The following is a 20364-nucleotide window of genomic DNA, read 5'->3' on the forward strand; positions in this document are numbered from 1 at the left end:
GGAAGTGAAGCTCTGCACCTGCGGATGTGCTCAACGGTCATCCATCCATTCATCCTCTCATCCATCCATTCATTCTTCCATCCATCCATTCATTCTTCCATCCATCCATTCATTCTTTCATCCATCCATTCATTCTCTCATCCATCCATTCATTCTTTCATCCATCCGTTCATTCTTCCATCCATCCATTCATTCTTTCATCCATCCATTCATTCTTCCATCCATCCATTCATTCTCTCATCCATCCATTCATTCTTCCATCCATCCATTCATTCTTTCATCCATCCATTCATTCTTCCATCCATCCATTCATTCTCTCATCCATCCATTCATTCTTCCATCCATCCATTCATTCTTTCATCCATCCATTCATTCCACAGCCTGGGCTGTGTGGAGTGTGCCTGGGATACTGCATGGAAGAGCCCAGGCGTGAACTCAAGTGGACCCCCGGCCCAGCAGGGATAAGAGGTGGTCCTCGCACAGGGTGCCCCCACTGTGGGGCCTTGGGTGTGGGGCCAAGGCTCCTGCTCAGAGTGGGGCTGGGAGAAAATAGGGCATGAGGCTTTCTTGGGAATTTTCTTTTAAGCCATAAGATATCTTTATCTGAACCCACGTCTTTCTGGCCCCATGGCTGCTTCTCCTCCTGCTGTCCTCTTTGCCTGTGGCCTGCAGTGCCAGGAGGTGGGGCCCTTTCTGACAGGCAGATGGACGACAGCACCCAAGTAGCCTTGGGGTGGGGCATCAGAGGGCCACTTCCCATTTCCACCTCCTTCTTTTTGGCATTTGATCCCTAAGCGGAGGTCAGAGTGTGGCATCAGATCCGTAGAGTTGGGGTGCCCGGGATCCAGGCTGGGCTGCTGGCTGAGCATTTATTTGGACAGCAGGCATTGCTGGGTACCTGCTGTGTATGAGGCACAGCTTTCCAAGACTGGGCAGGAAGCAGCGTGCTGAAGAGTGAATGGGGAGGGCCTGGCTGAGACTGGGAGCCCTCCTTACCCTGGCAGGCGAAGAAGCTGGTGGTCCCCTGAGAGAAGAGAACAGAAGGCATGGCTGGCAGCCACCCCACCTCCTACTTCTCCTCAGTGAAACTTCAGGATCTATAGGATGATTGTTCACTACTCTCAGTTTACAAAATCCCACTGGCTAGACAGGAGGAAGCCCTCCCCGGCACATTATTTTGTAGCTCCCCCCCTGCAGGGGCTGGAACCAAAACCAAAACTTACCCCCGACAGCCCCTAGCAGTGACTGGCAAGCTCCGTGTGGAGGATCAGTGTCTCCCGAGGCGGCCCAGGGCAGCTCTGTGGGCCACCTGCGGGCTGTCTGCCTGAAGGCACTCATCTTTGTCCCCTTGTGGATCCCGGCCACGTTATGCAGCGCTGCTGGTCCGCATCCTCCCTCCCAGCCTTACTCGCAGGGCTCCCAGCAGAGGCCCCTGGGGCAGGCCCAGCCCCAGCAGCCCAGCTCTTGCCTGTTCCCACGTGCTCTTCGCTCCTGACTCATGCAGCACCCTCAGTGTTCCTGGGGGATCTGTCCACACCCCTTCTAGCCAAACACTGAACGCTGTGATGCCACAGCCCATCTGCTAGTTCACGCATGCGTTCATTCCTTCCTTCTGATGTTCTGAGCGGCTGCCTTGTGCTCGGGGCATTTGGGATATAACTGTCAATCATGGAGCTGTGGATGGGAGAGACAGCAAGAGGGCAGCAGTGTGTTGTGAATTAGAGGTCCTAAAGGACTGAGTGGACTGCACGGCATTCCCACAGCCCTGCCCACAGTGCACAGACAGCTCCGCCCACAGTGTATCCCACAGCCCCGCCCATAGTGTATCCACAGTGTTACCACCTAAGGGGCGTGGTCAGGGACTGAAGACTGTATGATAATGAAAACTCCCCGGAAGCGTTTGCCCGCCTGCGGAGTATTTTGCATCTGAAGGTTCTTTAAGTCAAAAGGCCCAGGAATAGGCTCTGTTTAAAAAATAGGCCTGCCTGTGCCATACAAGAACTAAAATCTGCGATTAGTTTCGACTCTTGCCTCAGAGATTTTGAACGTAGAAAATGGAATCTGTCTAAAAGGAAAACACCAATTCTGCATGTGCTTCAGTTGCTAATTATAACTAACCTTTTTCCCTTGTGCAGGAATTCATCATACATTCCCCTGATTTCGAAGCTGCCAAGTTTTGGGTTGGCAACATGGGCAAGACAGCCACTCACGCGGTGGTGTTTGCTAAGCTACACGTGCCGGGGGACCAGTGCCATGGGCTGCATCCCTTTATTGTGCAGGTAGGACACTGGGGTGGCCCTCAGTGGGGGCAGTGTTTACCCCCAGGAAGCATTGGGAATGTCTGGAGTCATTTTTGTCATAGCTAGGGTGGGGGATGCTTCTGGCATCTGGTGAGTGGACCAGGGACACTGCCCAGAACCCCACAGTGCATCCCATAGCCCCGCCCACAGTGCAGACAGCCCCGCCCACAGTGCACAGACGGCCCTGCCCACAGTGCATTCCACAGCCCTGCCCACGGTGCAGACAGCCGCGCCCACAGTGCACTGACAGCTCTACCCACAGTGTATCCCACAGCCCCGCCCACAGTGTATCCTACTGCCCCACCCGCAGCGCACAGACAGCTCTGCCCACAGTGCACAGACAGCCCCGCCCACAGTGCACAGACAGCCCCGCCCACAGTGCACAGATAGTCCCACCCACAGTACAGATAGCCCTGCCCACGGTGCACAGACAGGCCTGCCCAAAGTGTATCACGCAGTCCCGCCCACAGTGTATCCTACAGGCCCACCCGCAGTGCACAGACAGCTCCACCCACAGTGCAGACAGCCCCGCCCACAGTGCAGACAGCCCCGCCTATGGTATATCCCACAGCCCCTCCCAGGGTGCATAGGCAGCCCCACCCACAATGTCTCCCGCAGCCCCGCCCATGGCGCAGACAGCCCTGCCGGCAGTGCACAGACAGCCCCGCCCTTGCCTTAGAAAGAATGATCCAGCCAAGTGTCCCCCAGTGACACAGCTGAGAGGGCCTGGCCAAGCCTCCTGGCCACAGGAGCTGCAGGCCTCTGAGACCATCTGGTTGATTTGATGCACAAAGTTTTTCAGTTTTGATGAAGTCCAGTTTTATGTGTGTTTTTTTCTTTTGTTGCTCATGTTCTTATTTTTCAGTTGACCTGACGTTTGAGCTGTTGCAGACGAGAGAGATTTTTTTCATTGTAAGGATACAGGACAAAACCAAAGTGTTTTTCCTACTGTCATGCAGCCAACACAACGCTTTTGACATTAGATGTGTGTGGGTTTCTCCCCACCAGCACGCAGCTCTGCAGCAGAGAGCAGCTGGGCGTCCTCTAATGTAACTGCATACTGATGCTGTTCACCTGGGGTGAGCCTCAGACCCCCCCCACAGTGAGGACTCAGTCCCACAAGAAGCTCCCCAACCCTTTGGATGCCGATGGCAAGTCCAGGTTGTGGCCTGTGCCTCTGATCAATCCCCTAATTGCACCTTGGTCTTCATCCTGAAGCTATCTAGGGGTCTGTGGCCATCTCATGAGTACACAAAAGACTCTCACCACTGCAGAGAGTCAAGGGTTTTAGGAGTCGTGTGCTGGGAAGCAGGGACAAGGCCAAATATGTATTTATCACAGTTTATCATGGTTACCTGAGGCCAGTGTACCTTGTTTCTGTGATTACAGATTTCTACCTGGAGTGGACTTCTTGCGGGAGTTGCCTGGGCTAGAATTCAGCAGCTTTCGGCATGTCTGATTTTGGGGCCATAGAGCCGCAGTGTTTTAGACTTGTTTATGTTGTGCTAAAAACACTCCACAGGATTGTGTGGCTCCTCTCGCCTCTGCACCAAGTGCTCAGGGCACCTGAGTCCACCTCCCAGAACCACGGCCTCCTGCCTGATAAGGAGGGATGGAAACAGTGGTCTTGGGGTTATTTGGACAGGATTGTGATCTGTGCCCCAGACCTGAGCTGCGGGGCGGAGGGGCGGGCATCTTTTGCAGGTTTCTTTCTTTTTTCTTTCTTTTTTTTTTTTTTTTTTTTTGTGAGACAGTGTCTGAATCTTTACTGGGCCTTGCTGAAAGATTTTAGAAAAGGAGAGGATGTTTACATTTGGGTTTTAGCCCTTTTTGAGTGTTTCTTTATTTTAAAGTTCAGTGAAGTTAGATGGTGAATTCACAGACATAAACAGAAGCTAGCTAGCAGGTCATGCACATAGCTAAATTCCCCGTAGCACCACCTCCATGTTTCTCTAAAGCAGCTTTTCCACTTTGGCACTGTTGACAGTTTGGGCTGGGTAGTGCTCACTGGGGCGCCCTGGATGCCCAGGGCTGGGCTGAGCACTTCTGGCTTCTGGCCATTCTGTGCCATAGCTTCCTGCAGTTAAGACAACCAGAATCTCTCCAGATACCACCCGTGTCCCCTGGCGGGGAAGGGGAAGGTGGCGCGTCCCATGGTTGGGAATCCCTGCTGTGACAGTGGCCAAGGATGAAGCTCCACGTCCTTCCCTCGAGTTCCCACAGTGTGCAGCCATCAGCTGGCTGGACCTGTATCTTGGGGAGTGGTGATTGACCAGAATATTCATAGCCGTTTCTCCCACTGCACCTATTTGCACAGCCATTTTGTCACTTTACTAAAATCTAGCAGGAAGTCCTGTGAATATGAAACGTGAATATGAAATTCCCGACGTCCTCCCGGCAGCACCGGCCCCCATGTTAGTCTCTCATGGCTGCCACAGCAAAGCACTACAAAGCAGGGCGCTCGAAACAGCATAATGTACTCTCCCAACTCTGGAGGCCAGGGTCTGAAATCGAGGAATCTTTAGGGCGGCATTCCCTCTAAAGGCTCCAGGGGAGGATCCTTCCTATCTCTTCCAGCTCCTGGTGGCCCCAAGCCTGTGGCCCCATGTGGGTGGCAAGCCACCTAGGTGCCGAGGCAAGAGACCGGGGACACAAGCTGTTCTAGTATAATAAAATATAAAATAAGAATGGTTATACCAGATATAGGTCTTAAATATGATTATATATGAATATCAATAATCATTAGTTGGTAGCAATTACTCTTTATTCCAATATTAGAATAATACTCACTTTATAATCATAACCTAGGAAAAACCAGGCCATACAGAGATAGGAGCTGAGGGTACATAGTGAGGAGTGACCAGAAGACAAGAATGCAAGCCTTCTGTTATGCCCAGACAGGGCCACCAGAGGGCTGCTTTGTCTAGTGGTGATGCCAGCGTCTGGGAAGATGCCCATTGCCAAACGGACCGTGGTCTAGCGGTAGCTTAAGTGTCAAGGAAAAACACCCAGCAGACCGGGAAAGGGAGTCTACCTTTCCCCGGGGGAGTTTAGAGAAGACTCTGCTCCTCCACCTCTTGTGGAGGGCCTGACATTAGTCAGGCTCACCTGCAGTTATCCGGAGGCCTAACCGTCTCCCTGTGATGCTGTGCTTCAGTGGTCACGCTCCTAGTCCGCCTTCATGTTCCATCCTGTACACCTGGCTCTGCCTTCTAGATAGCAGTAGTAAATTAGTGAAAGTACTAAAAGTCTCTAATAAGCAGAAATAATGGCGTAAGCTGTCTTTGTCTCCTCTCTCTGCCTCGGCTGCCAGGCAGGGAAGGGCCCCCTGTCCAGTGGACACGTGACCCATGTGGCCTTACCTATCACTGGAGATGGCGCACTCTCCTTACCCTGCCCCTTTGTCTTGTATCCAATAAGTATCAGTGCAGCCTGGCATTCGGGGCCACTACCGGTCTCCGCATCTTGGTGGTAGTGGTCCCCGGGGCCCAGCCGTCTTTTCTTTTATCTCTTTGTCTTGTGTCTTTATTTCTACGCTCTCTTGTCTCTGCACACGGGGAGAAACCCACCAACCCTGTGGGGCTGGTCCCTACAGCTCCAGCGCTGTACTCTGTGCCTCCGTCTCCACGTGGCCCCCTCTTCCCCACGCCCACTCCTCTTCTGACTCTCATAGGACACTTCCCGTGGGATTTAGGGCCCACCTGGGTGATTTGGGATGACCTCATCTTGATGCTGTTAAATTCATTATATCTGCAGGACCCTATTTCCAAATAAGCTCCCATTCCCAGGTCCTGGGGTTAGGACTTGGATGTATCATTTCTGGAGGATGGTTTAACCCACAGCCGCCCAGCATTGAGCCCATGGCTCACCCTGTGGGTTTCTGAACACATTTGTTTTGATTTTTGTTCGATTGTAACAGTTGCTGTTTGCTGCTTTCTGTGGCTTTGTATAGATCCGGGACCCAAAGACCCTTCTTCCCATGCCTGGAGTGATGGTTGGCGACATAGGGAAAAAACTCGGGCAGAACGGTCTGGATAACGGGTGAGTGATGGAGGCTGCTGAGCGCTGAGCTTCCTGCCAAGGCCCAGGCTGCATTGTCGCTTGTGTCTGAGATCTCACCGGCCCCATGGATGCCATGCCCTGCCCTCTTAGACTCACATGCGGTGGGGACCTACGCCTCGCCCCTGTGCGTGCACTGGCCACGTCCTGCTTGAACTCCACTTTGGGAGGCCAGTTTGATCAGAGACCTCAGCAAACCAGCTTCACCTTGGCAGGTGGCTCCCCACTCTCACATCAGACGCAGGCCTCTGTGTACAGCTGGTGGGGCCCCTGCCTGGGGGGCTGCCTCCTCTGTGTGAGGTCCTCCTCAGCATCCTCAGCCTCCCCCGGCTCGGCCTCTGCACACATCCGTGCTGATCTTGAGGGACCCATATCTGCAGTTTCTGCCTCCGGAGTGGGCTTGCTCCCTTCCGGGTAATCTCAGTGTCACAGCACTTAGAAAGAGAATTCTGCTGGTTTATTTGTTTAATCAACCCACAGATATCTATTTAGCAGCACAGATGTGATACCGGGTTGATGTGGCCAAGGCCAAGCTGAAGGGTTGGATGGGGCGTGCAGAGGGGAGGGGCCTAGAAAGGCTAATGAATGCTTGATGGCCACATGGAGGCCTGGGTGGCCGGGGAGAAGTGGCCAGTGATTTTGGAATGTGCAGCGTTTCAGGTGGAGGGAGCAGTGGGAAGTGTCAGGCCCAGGCCTGTGTTGGGATGCAGGTGGGGTAGGGAGGCCAGGCCACAAGGGCCTCGAGGGTCTTTGAGGGATTGGATTTTGGAGCTGCAGGTCGTTAGCAGCATGACCTTTGCAATGAGACAGGTGTGCAGCCAGCCCTTTGTGTCACCTTGACCAGCTTTCTTGGCGTTTCCTCATCCGTAAAGTAGGTGACAACGGAGGTCCCTGTGCCAGGGCCCTGCCAGGCCCGCCCGAGCAGGCCAGGCTTGAACTTCCTGGCCACTGGCCCGGTTGGTGCCTCCCTCACTGCGAATGCTGGACTCCACACGCCGTCTTCTCGAGAGCCTGATCCAGCAGGGTGTAGACCCCTCTGTGCCCACGAGATGATTTATAACTTGGGGGTAGTGGGACAAGGTATGACCAAGCCTGAGCCTGGTGGCCTGAAAGATGTCTCAGGAGTGTTTCTAGATACACGTGTTTCATACAGTATTTCATAGCCAGGCTGGTGGAGAGGAGAGGAGGCTGCCTTGCAGGAGTTAGGAATAACTGGTTATCGTGACCAGGTTGTCTCCAGAGGGAGAAGATGGGCCAGTGGGTGTCTGAGCGCCCAGCGATGGAGAAACCTCCTTCTGTCTGTCTCTTCTAAGAAGTCAGGGTGATGGGCAGGGAGTGTCTTTAATCTCTGCTTGGCCCTTTAAAACAGGCAGGGCCCCAGATTGTACTAAAGAGGAAAATCCTGATTGATTTTTATACAGTGTCAACTTGAGAAGAAAGTAAAAGGACATTGTTAAAAAGCAAATTCTTGTGATTTCAGGCAAAAAAAAAAAAAGCAAAACAAGACACATATGCACAGCCCTCCTAACTCCTGTCCTGCAGAGTTCTGGGTTCTCACTGGCTTGTACTAAAATAATACAAGGAACCTGCTAGTTAATGTTGGAGTTGGCAGGGAGGAGAGTGCCATCTTGACCTGCGGCTGTCAATTCTCTTGAGTGACTCTTTCACAGGGTGCCTGAGAGGCGCTTGGCAGGGACGGTGCCCGTGTGGCAGGTATGGAGGGTCGCTGTTCAGGCCCTTCGCCCTCAGGGCAGCGGGAAGCCCCCAGCCATCTGGAGGACGTAACGCGGCTTGGTCTGTTTGAGAAGGATGGCTCTGGCCTCAGGGCGAGAAGCTCTGAAGGCTGTGCAGGAAATGGGGTGTGGGAGGCGCTGTGTTGTTCTGGAGAATCTGCATCCTTTCATTAGACCCGGCTCATCCCGTTTAGGGCTCTGCAGCCATAGGCACTGTTACCCATCTACTGAAGTGTCCTATGTGTGCACGTAAGGCCCGACAGGCATCTCCGCCCAGGCGTATGGCGGTGGTGAGTTGTCACATCCAGTGGGTGGCCTCGGGTGTGAGCAAGCCTCTTCTTCACTGCTCATTCGGTTTCATGAATGAGGCTTTGACGTTATTTTTGGGGCATTGCAGAGAAACCCTGCACTTGGTTCCCCATTAATAAACGTATTTCTAGAGATTGAATCCACACCTCTTACTGGGATAATATTCAAAGGAGCATTAGATCAAACCATTAATGATTAATACATCACACTGATATGGTAAAGGCTCCTGTAAGACTCAGAAATACAGTCTCCTATAGGATCGCCATGGACACAGTAACCACAGCCCTTTGACGCTGCTTCAGAGCTGCTCCACCAAGCCAGGTCCCCGTGCCCCCAGAGCCTTTCCACCGTGTCTTTCTGCAGGGTGACAGGGATGCAGTGGGATTCGTCCATCTTTGATCCCTGAGCCTTTGAAGGCCTAGGTTGGGCTGGGATGGGAGCCAGCAGGGGTGATGCAGGCGGCCTGCTCTCCGCCCCTTTCCAGAAATGCACCTTTCCCGCCCGGGGCTGGCGGGTCTGGGCAGCGCGCCCAGCAGGGGGCGCAGTGATACCAGTGTTCCCTCCAGGTTTCCCGGCTGGTTTCTGCCTGGATGTCTGTCTTTTCCAAGATCAGCGTTAATTTAGTGATTTTTGTTACCAATGTTGAAATCATTTATCTTGAAAAAAGTGGTTACAATTTGTAGGTTAGATTTTGTCACTTTACAAGAACTCCTGAGTATGTGGGATGATTGCCTACGAATCCGAGGTAAACGTAAATTGTGTGGATTAATTTTAGCCAAATAGCTCTAAAAGCAAAATCATAGGCCGGGCGCGGTGGCTCACGCCTGTAATCCCAGCACTTTGGGAGGCCGAGGCGGGCGGATCACGAGGTCAGGAGATCGAGACCACGGTGAAACCCCGCCTCTACTAAAAAAATACAAAAAAATTAGCTGGGCGCGGTGGCGGGCGCCTGTAGTCCCAGCTACTCGGGAGGCTGAGGCAGGAGAATGGCGTGAACCCAGGAGGCGGAGCTTGCAGTGAGCCGAGATCGCGCCACTGCACTCCAGCCTGGGCGACAGAGCCAGACTCCATCTCAAAAAAAAAAAAAAAAAAAAAAAAAAAAAAAAAAAAAAAAAAAAGCAAAATCATAAAGATCTTTTCAAGTGACAGTTTCAGCCAGACTCTTAAGGTGGGCTGCACCTTTAGGGTCTTTCTCCATGCGTTTGCCCTGAGCTGAGGCGGTGGCTGGGAGGATGCCTGCCAAACTCAACGGCCTGCTCTGGCAGGCTGGGCTGGGCTGGGCTGGGCTTGGGGGGCCCTTCCAGGCCCCAGGGGAGGAAGGAAGCTGCTGTAATAAGAAGCAGGATGCCCAGGGCACGGGGTGTGCGCTGAGGTCTGGGCGCTCCTGGGATTGGAGTGAGGGTTTCTGTGCCACACTCAGGCCTCCCGTGCCACATGCATGTCCAGTGACACACACACCTCCTGTGCTGTGCACACACACACCTGTGACACACGCACATGTCGCCCGCTGGAGACGCTGGATCTGGCTTGCATTTGAGTTGGCCACATCTGACCATCACTGGAATAGCTTTTGTGGAACAGAAGGGATCCCATGAGAATTCGTGGCAGTTTGCTTTCCTTTGAAACTCACGGGAATGTTTTTGCAAGTATAAATATATTCTGTGTGGTGAGAATGGGCGAAGAATTTCCACTCCGTAAAAAGGGCGCTGACTGTGACCCGATCTTACTGGAAAAGGCATTCCTTGGCTTTCAAGTAACAAGCTGGGGCATACCGGGGCCGCTGGCACCGAGGCAAGGTTTTTCTCACGAGGTGGCGTGTTCTGAGTGTGCGGCTGTGGCATGGGGGAAGCTGCCACCAAACTGGGCAGCTGGGCCTAGGGTTTTGGAGGAGCTGGCCCCCCCGCTGCCCTTCGCTTCCTGCAGGTGGGCAGGGGCCTGGCAAAGCAGCCAAGAGCTCTTCCCTCGCCAGGTCACCCGGGTTTCCCTAAGGAGCTCCAGCCCCATCCCCACCCGGCCCCAGGGCCTTGCTCCTCCTGGGAGTGTGGAAACTGTCGCTGTGTCTTTCCCTCAGGCTGTCCCAGGAGTCAGGATCATGGCCTGGCCCTTGTGCCTCAGAGGATGTCATCTGACGCCACCTGACTTGTTCATACCACGCCACTTACGTGCCCGTCCCTTAAGTCTGGCAGGCCCCATGCACGGTGGCCCCCTCATGGAGGGGGGTGAGCCCTGGGAGACTGCTGAGAGGCAGCTAGCTTACCCAGGAACCAGGAACGGTGGTGGTCGAGGGAGCCCACCCTGGGGTCCGCCTCATACCCTTCCCAGGGTGGGGCATAGAATTTCCAGGTGGGCCGAGGGCTGCCTGGTGTCAACAGTGACTGCATGGAGGGCGCAAGGCCAGGAGAGAACCTGGCAGACAGGGCACCACAGGCAGGTGGGACCACCTCATGGCAAGGCGGCAATGCCGTTAGAGGGGTGGATGGAGGTCAGCTTGGGGGGATCCTCCACATTGGCCTCTGCCATTCTGAAGGCCTTTGGGAAAGGGCCCTGCTCCCACAGGGAGGACGGGCTGGAGAGGCAGAGTTAGGGAAGAGCCAATAGGGCTGCTGCAGGAAGTCAGCCCAGGAGAGCTGAGTAGGGATGGAGGTGCTGGGTCCTAGGTGGGGATGGAGAGGAGAAAGTGAATCGGGCCAGCACAGCAGAGCTGGCAGCCCAGGACCGGGTGGCGATGGGGGTGTGGGGGCGTCCAGAGCAGGACTCAAGGAAGAGCCCGTGCAGGAAACAGGTGCCTCCGGTTCCCTTCCAGCATGTGACATTGTTCTTTATAGATGATGTTTTCTGTGGTTTAGTAAAAGACTATTCTGTAGGCAGGGGTCCCCAACCCTGTGGTACTAGTCTGTGGCCTGTTAGGAACTAGGCCACCCAGCAGGAGGTGAGCATCTGGTGAGCCAGCAAAGCTTCCTCTGTTTATAGCCACTCCCCATTGCTCACATGACTGCCTGAGCTCCGCCTCCTGTCAGATCGGTGGCGGCATTAGATTCTTATAGGAGCGTGAATCCTACTGTGAACTGCGCATGTGAGGGATCTAGGGTGAGCACTCCTTATGAGAATCTAATGCCTGATGATCTGTCACTGTCTCCCATCACCCCCAGATGGGACCATCTAGTTGCAGGAAAACAAGCTCAGGCTCCCACTGATTCTGCATTATGGCAAATTGTATAATTATTTCATTATGTGTTACCATGTAATAATAATAAAGTGCACAATAAATATAATGTGCTTGAATCATCCCGAAACCACTCCCACCTCCCCCTCATTCGTGGAAAAATTGTCTTCCATAAAACCAGTCCCTGGTGCCAAAAAGGCTGGGGACTGCTGCCCTAAGGCATTGCAAGTGATCTTAGGAATCAGACAAGTTGCTATAGGAACTATTGATGTTTTGAAGTTTGTTTTGGGGGGTTTTTGCACAGTTTATGTAATATTCTTAACCTAGCATAGCCTTATTCCCTAGACTGTTGTGAAATAGGTTTTCCTGACCAGACAACCATAACAGGTATCTTTGGTTATTAATACATCATGATCCATAACAGTGTGTGTGTAATCCTATGCTCAGCTGTTCAAAAGAAGTGAATTTGCTTGCCAAGGGGGCACCGATGCCATCACACCGGTTTTTTGTTTGACTTAAGAGTTTTAAACCTCAGTTTGCCGATATTATCACATTGTGGGTTCTGGTTTGAGATTGAAGTATGAGAATCAGAGATTCCAGTCTTTGGAAACACAGTTCCCATCTTTTCTGTTGACTGTCTGGAGTTCTGTACCTGGAGTACAACTTACCATATACACAACGCTTTTATTATTATTATTATTATTATTATTATTATTATTGAGATGGAGTCTTGTTCTGTCACCAAGGCTGGAGAGCAGTGGCGTGATCTTGGCTCACTGCAACCTCCGCCGCCCGGGTTCAAACAATTCTCCTGTCTCAGCCTCCTGAGTAGCTGGGACTATAGGCACATGCCACCACTCCTGGCTAATTTTTTTTTGCATTTTTAGTAGAGACGGGGTTTCACCATATTGGTCAGGCTGGTTTCGAACTCCTGACCTGAGGTGATCCACCTGCCTCGGCCTCCCAAAGTGCTAGGATTACAGGCATAAGCCACCACACCCGGCCTATTTTTTAACCTACATTTTTTTTTTTTTTTTTTTTTTTAGAAACAGGGTCTCACTGTGTTGCGCAGGCTGGTCTCGAACTCCTGGGCTCAAGCAATCCTTCTGCCTCAGTCTTCCAAAGAGTTGGGATTCTGGGCGTGAGCTACTGTTCCTGACTAGACTACTTTTTTGAATAGAAAGTTGGTTGAATGTTCCTGTCTACGTTTAACAGAAGCCCTGCTGCTTCCCCACAGTTTCGCCATGTTCCACAAGGTCAGAGTTCCTCGCCAGAGCCTCCTGAACCGGATGGGAGACGTCACCCCCGAGGGCACCTACGTCAGCCCCTTTAAGGTAGAGGCATGGGGGGCCGTTTGTGTGCCGTGCTTCCCAGGTGCCTTCCTCTGCAGGGCCTGGCTCCGTGCTCCTCCCTGCACCTGGAAAGGAGACCCCTCCACGTGGGCCAGGCATCGCTGGGGCATACTTCTCCTGGTTTGGGTTCTGGCGCTCCCGCTAGAAGGGGACTCTTGGGGGCAGCCACAGCACCAGGTGCTGGTGTCCAGGGGGTGAGTCCGGGCCTGACAACGCCCACTCCCCATCGGGGGCTGCAGTTAGAGGACTGCCCGCTTCCAGTGATGCTTCCCTGAGGATTCGAAAGAGACGGGTCGCCTGGCGAACTGTCTACAAAGGGGGACGACAAACAGAGTTCCCCGGTGTCCAGAACTCATGCCTGGCTGAAGTTCATGGAGAGCAGAAGAGAGACCATGGTCCCGGGGAGCGATGGCCCAGGTCGTAGCTGATGGCCCTCAGGAATCATGAGCTCACAGCAGGTGGGCCACCCCGAGCATGCACCCTTGGAATAACAGTCCCCAGCAGCATGCAGTATCTGACATGCAGGAAGCACGGATGGAAAAGGAGCGTGATGGGGATGCCCAGAGACACACAGGGTGCACAGAGTGGGAACAGCAACACGAGACCAGGAGCCACTCACAAACGGAGATGTTAATCCAACATCAATTAAAAATAAATGATTGGAAGAACAACACACCAGATGAGATAGTTATTATCTCAGGGGGATGAATTAGGGATTGGAAGCTTGTCCTCTAGAAGGCAGACGGAGAGGATTAAGGAAAATGAAGGCTGGGTGCAGTGGCTCACGCCCTTAACCCTAGCATGTGGGAGGCCAAGGTGGGCAGATCGCTTGAGCCCAGGAGTTCCAGACCCACCTGGGCAATATGGCAAAACCCCGTCTCTACTAAAAATGCAAAAATTAGCCGGGCATGGTAGCGCATGCCTGTAGTCCGCTACTTGAGAGGCTGATGTAGGATCGCTGGAGCCCAGGAGGTCAGGCTGCAGTGAGCTATGATTGCACCACTGCACTCCAGCGTGGGCAACAGAGCGAGACCCTGTCTCAAAAAAGAAAGAAAGAAATGAAGTTTAGAGAAATAAAGGAGAGAAATGTCTCTCAATGAGAGGGGAAGAAGGCTTTTGGTTGAAGGGACTCGTGGAGGACCAAAGAGGAAAAGTAAGGAAGCACCTATGCACGTATCCAGGCACACGGTAGAGAAATTGAGGAATTTCTAAGAGAAAATTCTAGAATCTTCCAGATCTGACTCCAGTGGAATAAAAAACAATTGAACTTCAGATTTCTTAAACATGACAGTGAATGCATGAAGACAGTGGAATCATATTTTATACTCTTAAAGGAAAATCACTTTAAATATATATTTATATATATTTTTTGAGACGGAGTGTTGCTCTGTCACCCAGGCTGCAGTGCAGCAGCACGATCTCAGCTCACTGCACCCTCTCCTCTGCCTCCTGGGTTCAAGCGATTCTCCTGCGTCAGCCTCCTGAGTAGCTGGGACTACAGGCACCCACCACCACGCCTGACTAATTTGTGTATTTTTAGTAGAGACGGGGTTTCACCATGTTGGCCAGGCTGGTCTTGAACTCCTGACCTCAGGTGATCTGCCCACCTCAGCCTCCCAAAGCATTGGGATTACAGGCGTGAGCCACCACACCCGGCTTAAATATGTTTTTAAACACAACGAGACTGTGATTCCTATGTGAGAGTGTGATTAATACGCTCAGACACACAATTACCATGCTGCCTTGAAAGAAGGACCTAGATGGTCAGAGGAGCAGCCCGATAGGGACAGCAAGGGGCAGGGCAGGAGGGACTGTCAGATCACAAGGCAACGGCTGTAGATTAGATGTGCCCACAGCAGCCTGGACAGGCCTTAGTAACAGCCTCTGCTGACGCTGGTAATGTGTACGAGGAGATAATGGACGGAAGATTCCAGCTAGACGCACGTAAAGGAACTGCCTGTTCACAGGCACACAAGGAACAAGAGGTGTCCGTGAAACCCCCTGGAATGGCTGCCTGTAATGGACTCCGCCTCTGCCCTCTGGCAGTACAGGTCACTTCTGATTCTTGCCAAGGTTAAAGGTGGGCCTTGGAATCTCCAGGCAGACGGTTTCCAAGTCCCCAAAGCGGGAGCACCTTTACCCACCGCTATCATACCATTCCCTCTGCTAGGACTGTACCTTCTCCAGGCAGCTGGGTGTCCCCTCCCCGGCACCCCCATTCCATCCATGGTTCATCAGTGACACCTGTACCCACCTGCTGCACCATCCTGTGCCTGGGGCACCCTGGGGATGGGGCCTGGGCAGGGGGGGGCACAGGTCTACTTTGGATGAACAAATGAGGGCACCTTCGCCTCTGGGCCGCTCTGCCCAAGGTGGCCGCGCAGCCGGGCTTGCGCTTAGCATCTGCATCCCTCCCACAGGACGTCAGGCAGCGCTTTGGAGCGTCCCTGGGGAGCCTGTCCTCGGGCCGGGTGTCCATCGTGAGCCTGGCCGTCCTTAACCTAAAGCTGGCCGTGGCCATCGCTCTTCGCTTCTCAGCCACTCGGCGTCAGTTTGGACCCACAGAGGAGGAGGAAATACCAGTGCTTGAGTATCCAATGCAGGTACAGGGTTTTCAAGCATCCTTTCACTGTCTGTCTATTTTATGTGAAAATTCACTTCTTTTACATAGTTGCAGTTCGGTTACTGGGAGTTGATCAAAGCTCTTAAGACAATTAACAGGATGATTAGTTAGCGGGAGGGCGGCATCTCAGGCCACAAGGCTTCCAGCAAATGGTTTTTAATTTAGAAAGAGTAGATACGAAGTAGCCAAAAAAGGAAGATGGAAAGAAGCAAGTCTTTTTTTTTTTTTTTTTTTTTTCCAGACGGAGCCTTGCTCTGTCACCAAGGCTGGAGTGCAGTGGGCATGATCTTGGCTCACTACAACCTCCACCTCCCAGGTTCAAGTGATTCTCATGTCTCAGCCTCCCCAAGTAGCTGGGATTATGGGCATGCACCACCATGCCCGGCTAATTTTTGTATTCTTAGTAGAGACAGGGTTCCGCCGTGTTGGCCAGGCCGGTCTCAAACTCCTGACCTCCAGTGATCCACCTGTCTCGGCCTCCCAAAGTGCTGGGATTATGGGCGTGAGTCACTGCGCCTGGCCAGAAAGAAGCCAGTATGGGGCGGCTCTGGGAGGTGGGTGGGTGCACGGCCGTACGTTCAGGTGAGGCCGCCACAGCTTGGCAGGCAATGGCCTTGCATGCCCTGTGCACGCTCTTTGACACTTTCATCCCATCCCTAAGAAATGATTCCTGGCAGGTGATCTGGAAGAAGCAGCAGCTGAGCGTGCAGCCCTGTTCACTGTGATGGCATTTAGAACAGTGGCGTGGGCACAGAGCGTGGGCCCTACACGTCCTCAGAGATGGGGCAGCTGTCGACATGCACAGATGCAGCCCAGGCAGCAGCATACGTTGTTACATGGAAAGAGGATGAAAAGCACGGACATTGTTACATGGAAGGGGGATGAAAAGCACCGACATTGTTACATGGAAGGGAATGAAAAGCACGGACGTTGTTACATGGAAGGGGGATGAAAAGCACCGACATTGTTACATGGAAAGGGGATGAAAAGCACGGACATTGTTACATGGAAGGGGGATGAAAAGCACCGACATTGTTACATGGAAGGGAATGAAAAGCACGGACGTTGTTACATGGAAGGGGGATGAAAAGCACGGACATTGTTACATGGAAAGGGGATGAAAAGCACGGACATTGTTACATGGAAAGGGGATGAAAAGCACGGACATTGTTACATGGAAGGAGGATGAAAAGCACGGACATTGTTACATGGAAGGGGGATGAAAAGCACGGACGTTGTTACATGGAAGGGGGATGAAAAGCACGGACATTGTTACATGGAAAGGGGATGAAAAGCACGGACATTGTTACATGGAAGGGGGATGAAAAGCACGGATGTTGTTACATGGGGGATGAAAAGCACGGACATTGTTACATGGAAGGGGGATGAAAAGCACGGACGTTGTTACATGGAAGGGGGATGAAAAGCACGGACATTGTTACATGGAAGGGGGATGAAAAGCACGGACGTTGTTACATGGAAGGGGGATGAAAAGCACGGACGTTGTTACATGGAAGGGGGATGAATTGTCACAGCAAACGTGCCCTATGCTCTGGGTTTGGTCTTCACAGCTAAGAGGGTTGGGATTACTCCCATTTTATGGATGGGGGAACTGAGGATCAAACAGGAAATCCAGTTAAAGTGCACAGGCTAACTCAGGCACAGGTCCGGGGCCAAGCTATGTATGAACAAAGGTAGATTTGGGTGAAACTTCCAGGAAATTGTAACAGAGTTGCCGTTGTTTCTTTCCACATTCTTTGACCAGGGCTATGAGCCTGTTGAGTGAGTGTTCCCATTCATGCCTGTGTGGCACCCATCCCCTCCTGTGTGTTGTCACAGCATTCTGGGTGCCAAGGGCAGCTCGCCAGTCAAGAGAGTGCACTGGGGCCACCATGCTTGGCCTTACCACCAAGGTCCACCCCCAGCTGTCTGTGTGCCCTCAGGCAAGGTCCTTAGCCTTTCTGTGCTCTCGTTTTATCATTTGTAAATTAGAACTGTTGATAAAACTTCTTCCTAGGATCAGCGTGAGGATTCACAAAGTTAGGGCATGGAGGCAGCTGGTGCCATGTCTGCCCAGCACTCTTGACACGTTAGACCATGGTGGTGAGGGCGGTTTCCTCAGGATCCTCTCAGGCTTGTCCTGCCATGTACCCAGCCACCCACCCACCCACCCGTCCATGCATCCACCCACCTGTCCATGCATCCACCCACCCATGCACGCATCCACCCACCCATCCATCTACCCATCTACGGATTCATCCATCCACCCACCCACACATCCACCTACCCACCACCCACCATCCACTCATCCATCCATGCATCCATCCACCCACCCATCCAACAATAGGTGGACCCTATCCTGTTTCAGACAAAGTGAAAAAGACATGCACTCAGCCTTTCGAGGGGCTGCCAGCTCTGTGTGGGCCTCAGCTTTCCCATCCGTCCCAGGGTGACGGCCTCATCCTCACGGGCTCATGAGGCACATGCTATCAACCAGTCAGTCCGTGTGCCGGAGAGTTGGCCCCTAGCAGTGCTGCCTTCTTAGTTCACAGATAGGCTGGCACTTTGTTCTGTAGTGACTTTGATGGGACAGCTGTGAATAGCGGCCGTTTAGGGAATTGCATTTGAGGTTGTCCATCAAGGGCCATGGGTGAAAGCCGAACTGGCTGAGTTGAGAGCGTGTCAGGGTGAAGGCTTTCTGATGTGCCAGGAAGACACGTGGAGACCTTCAGTGCTAGTGGGTGCATGGCCCTGACGGCCTCTTCCTGCACTGGCTTTTGTGGTCCCTGGGATGGGCTGCCCTTCATGGGAACCATGATGTGTTCACGCAGGTGTCTTGTCTGTTCTAGCAATGGCGCTTGCTTCCATATCTGGCAGCTGTCTACGCCTTAGACCACTTCTCCAAGTCGCTCTTCCTGGACCTGGTGGAGCTCCAGCGAGGGCTTGCATTGGGAGACCGCAGCGCCAGACAGGTGAGGTGGCGTCTGCTTCCTCAGCAGCATCGTTTAAATTCACACAGTTGGAGCAGCACAGATTCAGCCTTCATTTCAAAGCAAAATCAGTCCTTTGATTTGCGAGGACAGAGCATTCCTCCAGTGGTTCCCACCCACTCGGAGCTCTTTGCCTCTGCTGCGATTGAATGGGCTGGGCACGCCTCCACACTCCTGCCTCTCAAGGATGTGCTGACACGACTCCTGGTTCCAGTCTGTGAGTTCAGCTGTTGGTCTCCTTTTGAGAACATGACGGTTTTGCAAAATCCACATTACCCGCCCCTCAGTGGATTTCATGGTTCTGAGCCTTTTGTAAACAGCTGCACAAAGGTCTGAATCCCACTGACTGGATTTGAGTTGACAGTCAGAGGATTTGTGCCAGAAACGAGCGTGCAAATCCCGAGATCAGCCTCGGCTAAAGAGACGTTGGGAATGCATTTCTTTGTAGATGGTTATGAACTGATTTTCCGTTGTCCCTCCTGCTGCCTCCTGAGCAAGAGTGAAATGTGAATCAAAAGAAATAACCGTGTTTGAAAGCAGAGGAGGAACGCCACAGATTGTACGGTTACGTACAACATCAGAAAAAGCCTGTATCTAATTAGCATATCTTGAAATATTATTGGTGTCCGCATTCACGGCAGATGATGGCGAAGGGATGACCTGCAGGATTGATGGCAGAGCAAACCCCAGGCCTGGGAGGCCTGAGGAGGGAGCGCTTCTGACCGCTGAAGGGGTTAAGCCTGTGTTTTCCCGGGAGCGTGAGTCAGTGGAGCTTTTGCCAGCTGACACTCGCATTGTTCTCCTGTGAATAATGTTATAAAGGGTGACCGGGCTCATTCTTTTCTGAAACTCAGTGGTTTAACCCGGGCAGAGGAGGGCCTCAACTCAGCCCCTTATGTGATGCTGAAAACACTCATAAAATGGGTCATTGGACTTAACGTGTGTGTGTGTGTGTGTGTGTGTGTCTTCCTCTTAATTGTTTTTCCTTTTTAATGTCTTTATTTCTTTTTTAAAAGTAAAAATTCTTCTTTTACCCTGAATCAGTCTGTTAAGTTTTTTGTTTGTTTGTTTGTTTTTGAGACAGAGCCTCACTCTGTTGCCCAGGCTATAGTGCAGTGGTGCGATCTTGGCTCACTGCAATTTCTGCCTCCTGGGTTCAAGCAATTCTCTTGCCTCAGCCTCCCAGAGTAGGTGGGACTACAGGTGCCCGCCACCACACCTGGCTAATTTTTTGTATTTTTCAGTAGAGACAGGGTGTCGCCATGTTGTGCCCAGGCTGTTCTCAAACTCCTGAGCTCAAGTGATCTGCCCGCCTCAGCCTCTCAAAGTGCTGGGATTACAGGCGTGTGCCACTGTGCCTGGCCCAACCTCTGAAGTTTTCATCATTAGATATCAAGCAGAAGCAAAGGAGTCTTCTTTTTTTTTTTTTTTTTCTTAAAGCCTGCAGCACCTGGTATTCCCAGGCGGTCTCCCATCCGAGTACTAACCAGGCCCAACCCTGCTTAGCTTCCGAGATCAGGCTCATTCAGGGTAGTGTGGCCGTGGACAGCAAAGGAGTCTTGATAAAACATGTTAGGCCCGAGAGAGGGGCACAGTGAGCCCCCACACAGTGCAGACCGTCAGTTACCGAGGCGTTTGCAGCCTTCCGGGAACAGACTGGTCCCGGCCCTTCCCTGTCCTGGGAGCGAGCACTGTCTGCGGTGCTGGGTCTGGTTCCCTGGCCTTTCTTCATGGTTTCGCTGCAAACAATTGCAAGCTTCCATGGCGTGTCATTCACTTTGACATTTGTGAACTTTATATAAAGTGGGCCATGATGCACATTCTTCTGCAGTTTG

The 20364-nt window shown here is 52.5% G+C and overlaps 1 protein-coding gene and 1 pseudogene across 14 annotated transcripts in view; one reads left to right on the forward strand and one right to left on the reverse strand.

The window, feature by feature from the left end:
* Positions 1–20364, forward strand: part of ACOX3 (acyl-CoA oxidase 3, pristanoyl) — a 64342-nt gene that overhangs the window by 21379 nt on the left and 22599 nt on the right. For 8 of the 14 annotated variants that reach the window (XM_055245773.2, XM_055245771.2, XM_063619368.1 and 5 more), the window contains exons 6-10: positions 2136–2279; positions 6253–6341; positions 12802–12898; positions 15337–15519; positions 18389–18511. In XM_055245773.2, the coding sequence (XP_055101748.1) occupies positions 2136–2279; positions 6253–6341; positions 12802–12898; positions 15337–15519; positions 18389–18511 (636 nt within the window). The remainder of the gene's footprint in view (positions 1–2135; positions 2280–6252; positions 6342–12801; positions 12899–15336; positions 15520–18388; positions 18512–20364) is intronic. The other 6 variants (XM_063619372.1, XM_063619371.1, XM_063619375.1 and 3 more) reach the window with 1 other exon arrangement.
* On the reverse strand, positions 19968–20076 carry LOC129465075 (uncharacterized; annotated as a pseudogene).

The sequence above is a fragment of the Symphalangus syndactylus genome, chromosome 16, assembly GCF_028878055.3.
Source record: "Symphalangus syndactylus isolate Jambi chromosome 16, NHGRI_mSymSyn1-v2.1_pri, whole genome shotgun sequence".
Lineage (NCBI taxonomy): Eukaryota > Metazoa > Chordata > Mammalia > Primates > Hylobatidae > Symphalangus > Symphalangus syndactylus.